At 42.8% G+C, this 9,791-nt stretch overlaps 1 protein-coding gene across 5 annotated transcripts in view; it reads left to right on the top strand.

Annotated features, from left to right (window-relative positions):
* Positions 1-9,791, top strand: part of efl1 (elongation factor like GTPase 1) — a 159,872-nt gene that overhangs the window by 137,386 nt on the left and 12,695 nt on the right. For all 5 annotated transcript variants that reach the window (XM_020624779.1, XM_020624783.1, XM_020624781.1 and 2 more), the window contains exons 21-22: positions 5,196-5,725; positions 7,285-7,469. In XM_020624779.1, coding sequence (XP_020480435.1) covers positions 5,196-5,725; positions 7,285-7,469 — 715 coding nt within the window. The remainder of the gene's footprint in view (positions 1-5,195; positions 5,726-7,284; positions 7,470-9,791) is intronic.

The following is a 9,791-nucleotide window of genomic DNA, read 5'->3' as shown; positions in this document are numbered from 1 at the left end:
CACCCCCAAACCGTGACGTCCCCTGATATGCCAGCTTTGCAGCTGACCATAACAATAGTCAAAACATGAAGAAAATCAATGTGTGTGTGAGTGTTGATTATGTGGTGCGTATCTAAAAACATACAGGACATTCAGGGACATGTCCGGACAGTAAGCCTCGGAAGATATTATGATTACCATTACAGTTACACATAACATAATAAAATAACAATAACCTCCTACCTGCAGACTCCTCAATCTAGTTGACCTTGGCCTATATGCAGCCTGCAGAAAGCTCATAAGAATGACTAAGCATTTAACAGCCTGAGCTAGACATCCTGTCTCCACTAAACATTTCTAGACAACAAATCTCTAACCAATATCTATCTGACTAAGAAATTACCTAACAACACTCACTACACTAACTGTAATAACATATACCACATCACTCTGTTTATGTCTAGGTGTATTGTCCTTCAGGTGGACCAGTCTGTGCCGCAGGGTGTTCCCTGGCTTAAAGTTGACTGGGATATTGTGGTTGTGAAATATCCTTTTTAACTTCTCTGATAAACCAGCCACATACGAGATGACAGTGTTATCCCCTCTTGTTTCTGGTTTCTCCCTGTTGGTGTTGGGCCTCTTCCTACCTTTGGTGAAGGCCCTCTTGGGGTGTGTACAAGCCCTAAGGGAGTTCTGGATGTGTAATTTCTCCTTCTTGGCTCCTTCTGCAGTTATGGGCACTTCCTCTGCCCTGTGATTTAGAGTTCTGATGACTCCCAGTTTGTGTTGAAGTGATGGTGCGAGTCAAAAAGCAGGTATTGGTCCATGTGTGTAGGTTTCCGATATACTTCTACCTTCAGGCTTCTGTCCCCTCCCAAGTGGACTAAGTTTTTTCAGCTTACTATGACCTGGATGACTGAGAATCTGCACGGATCAGTTTTAGGAGCAGTACATGACTGTTGTCAGTGAAAAGGCACTGATAAACCATTTAAACAGCAGACAGCACCAAACACCAGCCAAGCAAAAGCCCCTTTTATGCTGACAATTTGAGTTGCGATTATTGCTCCAGTTGTCTGCCACACCATTCTGTATAATGCATACCAAACCAGCATTGGGAGGGTGTCACTGTTGACCCTCCTTTATTCTGCCACAAGAGGTAGTAAAATGGGTGAAACCGTTCTGCTTTGACTTCTGTTTAAAAGGGAAGAGGTGGCTTTAAGGGTCATTGATAGTGTGAAGTTTTGATGAAGTGTTGTTTTTGTAAAATGCCACTATGGATTTAAATTTTAACATTGCTCACAAGAAACAGAATCCAGTTAACATGTTGTATAGTGTGCACTGTTGTCTGAGGATAAGACTGCGAGAACAAGAAAAGAATTGTGCATTGGGAAAGTAAGAATAAAAGTAAGAATAAAAGTAAAGTACATATACAAATATACCGTCATGTTCAAAAGTATTGGCACCCTGCATTTCTGTCAGATAACACACCACTTCTCTCACACAATCATTTCAATCACAAATTCTTTGGTATTCTCGTGTTTATTTCTTTTGTTTGCATTGGAACTACACAAAAACAACACAGAACTCCAGAAATGGACTGGACAGAATTATTGACACCCTCAGCTTAATATCTGGTAGCCCACCCTCTGGACAACATAACTGAAATCAGTCACTTCCTGTAACCATCAGTGAGTTTCTTCCACCTCTCTACTGGAGTTTTAGACCACTCTTCTTCTGCCAGCTGCTCCAGGTCTCAGATTTGAAGGCTTTCTTCTCCCAGCTGCTGTTCTGAGATCTTTCCACAGGAGCTCTATGGGATTTAGATCTGGACTCATTGATGGCCACTTCACAACTCTCCAGCTCATTGTCTGAAACCATTTCTGGTGCTTTCTGAAGTCTGCTTTGGGTCATTGTCCTGCTGTGAGACCCATGACCTCTGACGGAGACCCAACTTTCTGACACTGGGCCCTACATTGTGCCCCAGAATTCATTGGTAGTCCTCAGATTTCATAATGCCATACACACAGCCAAGACATCCAGGGCCTAAAGCAGCAGAGCAACCCCAAAACATCAGTGAACCTCCACCGTGTTTGACTGTAGGGACGTGTTCTTTTCTTTGAAGGCCTCATTTCATTTTCTGAAAACAGTAGAATGATGTGCTCGACCAAACAGCTGTATTTTAGTCTCATCTGTTCACAGAACATTCTCCCAAGAGTACTGTGACTTCCTCAGGTACGTTTTGGCTTTTTATGTTTCTGTGTCAGCAGTGGGTCCCTGGGTCTCCTACCATAGCGTCCCTTGTCATTCAGATGGTGACAGATAGTGTGAGCTGACACTGTTACACCCTGTGCCTGCAGGTCCGCTTGGATTAGTTTGGAAGTTGATTGAGGTTCTTTATCCACCATTCCAGCAATCCTTCATTACAGTCTGTCATCTATTTTCCTCTTCCATCCACATCCAGGGAGATTAGCTACAGCACCATGGACTCCTTGACAATGTTACACAGTGGACACAGGAACAACCAGATCTCTTGACATGCACTTAGAGCCTTGAGTCTGTCCAGACTTTTCCACTATTGTGGTTCTCAAATCTTCAGACAATTCTTTGCTCTTCTTTCTTTTCATCATGCTCAGTGTGGTCCACACCATACAAAGGTTGAGTCAACTTTTCTCCATTTTAACTGGTTCCAAGTGTGATTTCTATGTTACCAGCACCTGTTGGTTGTTACAGGTGAGTTTCATTCCAAATTAAAGGAGCATCACAGGCTGGAAATACAACAGTTTCTGATGAGTTTGACAAGGTGTCAGTAATTCTGTCCAGTCCATTTTTGGAGTTCTGTGTGGAATGGGTCAGATGTATTTGGCTTTTTTCCCAGTGTTTTTGTCTTGTTCCAATGCAAACAAAAGAAAATAAACATGAGAATACCAAAGAATTTGTGATTGCAACAATTTTCTGGGAGTAGTGGTGTGTAATCTGACAGAAATGCAGGGGTGCAAGTATTCTTGGCAATGACTGTATATATACACAGTTTAGATGCATTTTTCCATATAGAAATATACAAAACTATATTTACAAGGTGTTGTACTGAGGGCTGTTATTCTGTCATACAGTCATAGGTGTAAGTTTTCATCAGCGTCATGGCACAGGGGAAGAAACTGTGCCTGTGCCCGGTTGTCTTGGCATACAGTGACCTGTAACGCTGTCCAGAGGGGAGGAGTTCAAACAGATTATGTCCCGGGTGTGGGGGGTCTGCAGAAATCCTCTCCGCCCTCCTTTTGACCCATGAGGTGTACAGGTCCTCCATGGAGGGCAGGCTGGCACCGATGATTCTTTATGCAGTCCTGACTGTTCACTGGAGTCTGTTCCTGTCCTGTTTGGTTGCTGAGCCAAACCAGACAGTGATGGATGAGCAGAGAACAGACTCGATGATTCCTTTGTTGAACTGTATCAGCAGCTCCTGTAGCCAGCTTAACTTCCAGGGCTGGTGCAGGAAGTACATCCTCCGCTGTGCCTTCTTGGTGATGGTGCTGATGTTGGATGACCACTTCAGGTCCTGGAAGATAGTGTAGCTCAGGAACTTGAAAGACTCTACTGCTGATACAGTGCTGCTGAGTATGGTGAGGGCAGTAGGGTGAAAGGTCTCTTCCTAAAACTCACTGTCATCTCCACAGTTTTGAGCATGTTCAGCTCCAGGTTGTTGCTACCAGGACCAGGTTCAACCTCTCGTCTGTATGCTTGACCCATCATCGTCTTGGATGACCTTGGATTGTGTCATCTTCGAACTTTAGGAGTTTAACAGAGGGGTCCTCCAAGGTGCAGTCATTGGTTTAGAGGGAGAAGAGCAGTGGGGAAAGCACACATCCCTGGGGGGTGCCTATGTTTATAGTCCGGGTGCTGAATGTGGTTTTCCCCAGCCTCACCTGCGACAGGCACAGTGAGCTGGGTCAGTTTGGAATGGAGGATGTCCAGGATGATGGTGTTGAATGCCAAGCTGAAGTCCACAAAGAGGGCCCGTTCATAGGTCCCTGGGGAGTCGAGAGGTTGCAGAATGTAATGCAGTGCCATGTTGACTGCATCATCCACTCACCTGTTTGCCTGGTAGGCAAACTGCAGGGTGTCCAGCAGGGGGTCTACAATGTCCTTCAGGTTGGCCAACACCAGTCTTTAAAAGAACTTCCTAACTTCATAAGCATAAAGCAGCAGAGAGTGAGAAGTCACAGTTGACAAGGAGGAATTCATCCATTTTGTTGGCTAGAAAGCAGAGATTTGTTAGATACTGTATATAGACGGGAGCAGCTTTCGGATCCCTCTCTGACATAATTTAACCAGTCATTTTCTCCAGGTCCCATAGATTGCTGTTGTCCCTCCCACCAAAATGTCCACACAGCTTCTATCTTGTATATCCTTCACTCTCTAAGGCTTTTTGCATTATCAGAAATTTGAGAAAAGGTGTTCGGAGTAAGTTGTTGATGTTCAGTAGTTCTGCTCTGGTAAAGGTAATCCGGGATGCTGCAACCCATCCCGGATTACCTTACCGGAAGACCAAGAAAACATGGAAAAACAACAAACACGAGAGCGCATGCAACCAAAGCAGCCATACGGCATATTCATCTGCCATTGTTGATTTGACTTGTGTGTTGTATGCATGGTTATACGTCACGCTGGAATTCACGCCTCTGATTTTTGGATGCTAAGAAAAGCCGTGATAAACATGGTCCAGTGTATGGCCAGTATAGTGGAATCTCTGTATGAAAGAGGCTAAGGTTAAAGACTATCTGGAAAACATAACGGAGCAGTTAGTAGTTGTTGTAAAGAACTATATATTTTTCTCAGGATTTGGTGGAGAACAAACCAGAGCTTGGACATTCAGTGAACACAAACTCCAGATGAATGCTAATGTCTGAGTCTGCTTGATGTATAAATAAGAAACTGTTTGCTAACATATTTGTTAAAATAACTGTATAAGGTGATAATATTGTGACAGCCTGTCTCACTGTCTGTAAGTGGACACAAGTTACAGCATCTTTAAAATAAATGTAGAAATACAGCATTACTTGCCATTTCAGAGCAGTTGATTGATAAAATTTAGCACTAGCGTTCATTCAAGATTATATGTAGTTTTTAGAAAATCCTTCACAAGGGTGCAATGGTACAATCCTGAGGTTTGATAGAACACAAATAAGTGATATTCAACATGTTACTGTTCTTGTTTTCAGGTATGGTCCCAACATTTTGCTGAACAATGTGGAGGGGTACCAGAGGCCCTCTGTGTGGCAGTGTCTGGACAGGGAAGACAAAGTCATTGATGCTGGACCTCAGGCTGCTGTTCTAAGAGATTTTGACAACAGCATTGTCAATGGCTTCCAGCTAGCAACTCTGTCAGGGCCCATGTGTGAGGAGCCCCTAATGGGAGTTTGCTTCTCTATGGAGAAGTGGGATGTCCAGTCTTCAGCCCCACCAGAGAATCAGGACTCCTTGGTGGATGACTCTATATCCCATGAAGCTTTAGCTGACAGCAAATTGGAAGGGCAAAGTGAGACATGTGCACACATGAAGGGCACAGGAACAGGGCCAAGCCAGGTCAGACACAGGTCAGAGACTACCTTTGGAGATTGTTACAAGCTGGTCTCTGGGCAGCTGATCGCTGCCATGAAGGAGGCTTGCCGTCATGCCGTCCAGGCTCAGCCACAGAGACTCATGGCTGCCATGTATACCTGTGAGATCATGGCCACCGCTGAGGTGCTGGGTAAGAGAGCATTGCCAAGTTATGCTGATTATTAGAAATATTTTAGGTCTGACAGTAGTCGCATATGTACACTACTGTTTAAAAGTTAGGGGTCAACTCCTTTTTTGAAGTTTTTATTTTGACATTTAATCAGCTCAAGTCCTGTGAATAACCTTAAATGGTACAAAGTTAAGAAGTCAACTTCCAAAGGTAAAACAAACAAAAAAGTGACCAAACTAAAATGTGTGTAAATTTTATATAAAACAGGCCTTGTTCAGGGATCAATTAACAGGTTAACTTCCATCTTTTCTGCAGCAGTGGAAGTAAATGAAGCCTTGAAAACTGAAGCAGACAATTCATAGAGGTGTCCCAACTGTTGTTGATGACTGCCAACAACAAATTTTGTAGACAGAGCTGGAAAAGACTGTTACTCCACCCTCTGAAGCATCATTTAGAAAAAGACAACTAACAAAGGAAGTCAGACCAGTTCAGTGTTTCATCCTATAGCAGGATAATGAGAATAGATGACAGATTGCAATGAAGGATTGTTCCAATGGTGGATGAAGGACCTCGATCAACTTCCAAACAAATCCAAGGCGACCTGCAGGTACAGGCTGCAACAGTGTCAGCTCACACTATCTTTAGCCATCTCAATGACAAGGGACACTATGGTAGGAGACCCAGGGGACCCCACTGCTGATACAGAGAAGCCAGAAGCAAAAAAAAGAAATACCAGAAATGGTTTCAGACAACGAGCTGGAGAGTTGTGAAGTGGCCATCAATGAGTCCAGATCTAAATCCCACAGAGCTCCTGTGGAGAGATCTCAGAACAGCAGCTAGGAGAAGGAAGCCTTCAAATCTGAGACCTAGAGCAGCTGGCAGAAGAAGAGTGGTCCAAAACTCTAGTAGAGAGGTGGAAGAAGCTCATTGATGGTTACAGGAAGTGATTGGTTTCAGTTATGTTGTCCAGATACCAAATATTAAGCTGAGGGTGTCCACTCCATTTTTGGAGTTCTGTGTGGAACAGATCAGGTTTGGCTTTGTTCTGCTTTTTGTGTTGTTCCAATGCAAACAAAAGAAATAAACACAAGAACACCAAAGAATTTGTGATCTCAACAATTTTCTTGCAGAAGTGGTGGTTATCTGACAGGAATTCAGGGTGCCAATATTTTTGGCTGTGACTGTATCTGTATCTGTATACAGTATGTGTTGGCTGTAAAGCTATTTTCATGTCTCTTATAAATGATGTCACCCTTACATAGTTTATCCATCAGAGAGCACTGGCAAGTTGAATTTGCAGCTCTAAAATGTTCTGTTTAAAACAAACAAACATTACAGTTTTTTGATCATTGTTGCTGACACACTGATGTATATTGTATCAGATTTATATCATTGTTATCACTCGGTGTCAAATAGTGTAAAAATTCCAGTATCTGCCAGGCTGTAGTATGAACAGTAGTGTCAAGTTTGTTAAAATGTTATCATCTGGAGAATGAGTACTTAGTTTTCCAGGGAACTGGATCAGGTGTTCTGCTGTACACGTTAGATGTATCCTTACCCTGTTTCTCCTCCTGTATCAGGTCGAGTATATGGTGTACTGGGGAAGCGAGAGGGTCGCGTCCTCCAAGAAGAGATGAAGGAAGGGACGGACATGTTTATCATCAAGGCCGTTCTGCCTGTGGCTGAGAGCTTTGGATTTGCCGATGAGATCCGCAAGAGGACCAGCGGGCTGGCTAGTCCACAGTTGGTCTTCAGCCACTGGGAGGTGATTATTATTACTGCAGCACACTCTGCCCTTCTCTAAACAGCTAGACTTTGTGAGCTCTTCTACACCTGGTATTAAACATGTGATCAGTATCTGGGCACATTATGTAGATCAGTGATTCTCAGCCAGGTCAAGTCATAGCCCTTTGTCAGAGGTTTTATTTGATTAAATTATAGAGGCCTAAATAAGATATCCAGACATAGATGGTAATGCTAATGCCAGATGTTTCATAATGAATTTCCTGAGGGGGTGTTTCAGAGCACCTCAAATACTTGTCTTGCTGGATCAGCATTTTTTTCCACTTCAGGGGTTTAATATTTTCCATGTCTGGTATGTGTTATGTTGTTCTCCTTCAACATATATTTACTCACAGATTTAAGCCATCAAGAGAGGAAGAGCTCATCAGATGAGCTGTACTGGTATTCTCATTTGAGCCCTATTTTTAGTTTATATGCGTTTACAGTTTAACAAGTTGGCCCTCCTAAAAGTACAGCAAATTAACTATTGGCAATCTCAGTGTGCAGTGTATCTATGAATATACTGATAGTTTTCACTGGATTAGTTTGATACTGAAGAAAACTTTCTGGAAAAAGTGCCTTTTTTCTATGATTTCTAAGCTGATAAGGACAGCTGAGAGGGAGAGTCATGCTGTATCACAGTCACAAATTACACTGAATGTTATCAGTATGCATTTCATGTTTACATGTTAAGATGTGACCGAGTTATGACTCAGTCACTGCACACAGAATCTGCCTCCCATTTCTCCCTCCACGCCTCCCATTCAGCTCTGCTGCATTCTCTTGTGGAGGCTTTTGGCTTTGTCCTGCTCAATGTCTGTCTGTTACACACAGTCTCATTTGGAACCATGAGGTAAATTGCAAGAAGCACAGTCAATATTTTATTACCCACTTCTCTCTGCAATGTTGACCCTATCCAAATGGGACATAATCCAACAGCGCTGCAATAAATTCTCTGTTTCAGCTGTTCTTCAAAGGTGTTGATTTAACTTTATGCTCATTCTGTTATTTAGCCTAGAAACACTTGTCAGTATAATATAATGATGTATAAATATATTAAATTAAGTCTATAAAACCACAGATTATGCAAAAAGCAATATTTTCTGAAGCTATTGTATATACACAGTGACACACACAGTGGAGTGTGACTGAGCTCGCTATGTGGGGCTGTAGGTCACTGAGGCTGTCTGGTTAATGAGACAGCTCCCTCAAGGGATTTGGAATCAAAGCTGCGATAGACAACATGTCCATTAGAGCGTTATACCTGCCGCTTGACTGACATGAGCCCCAGCACACACACACACACACACACACACATTCTGCAGGCCATATGGATATTGTCAGCTGGGTAATGGGTCAAGTTGTCTGTAAGGAAACAGACAAGATCCTCCGCTGTTGTCTTACTGTGATTTCATTGTCTTCAGTGTTTCACAGCGTTCATTTTAAATCGTGCTTGTGCTGATTTTATTAAACAGCTATGATGGTGATGAAGTGAGAAAACAACCATGATGGGATACTGTCAGACTGACAGTTATCAAACATCTGTGTATACACCTGCTTTATGACACTTTGCAGGTTTACCTAGATCCTAATGACTCCATTCCAAAATTATCTTAATATGTTTTTTAGGTTTATGTCACCTTAATTTTCTCAGCAACATTTCCCATTATAGTTTCATGCAGTCTATTGGAATAGTCCTGGAGTACAACATGCTGCACTGCATGAGGCAAATGGTGGTCACACCAGATACTGACTGGTTTTCGGTGCCCCCCCCAATAAATTAAAACTGCACATTTTAGAGTGGCCTTTTATTGTGGCCAGCCTAAGGCACACCTATGCAATAATCATGCTGTCTAATCAGCATCTTGATATGCCACACCTGTGAGGTGGATGGATTATCTTGGCAAAGGAGAAGTGCTCACTAACACAGATTTAGACAGATTGGTGAACAATATTTGAGAGAAATATGAATATTGTGAGGAATTCAGACAGAAGTTGAGACAAGCTTTGGGTGGTCAGGAAGAACTTCCAGATGACTGGGAAACTACAGCAGAAGTGATCAGGGAGACAGGTAGGAAGGTGCTAGGTGTGTCATCTGGAAGGAGGAAAGAAGATAAGGAAACATGGTGGTGGAACGAGGAAGTACAGGACAGCATTCAGAGGAAGAGGCTAGCTAAAAAGAAGTGGGACGTAGAAAGGACTGAAGACAGTAGACAGGATTACAAGAAATTGCAGCGTAGAGTGAAGAGGGAGGTGGCAATGGCCAAACAGAAAGCATATGATGAGTTGTATGCCAGGTTAGACA

The sequence above is a fragment of the Monopterus albus genome, unplaced genomic scaffold, assembly GCF_001952655.1.
Source record: "Monopterus albus unplaced genomic scaffold, M_albus_1.0 scaffold338.1, whole genome shotgun sequence".
Taxonomy (NCBI): Eukaryota; Metazoa; Chordata; class Actinopteri; order Synbranchiformes; family Synbranchidae; genus Monopterus; species Monopterus albus.
This window is presented reverse-complemented; position numbering and strand designations above follow the sequence as displayed.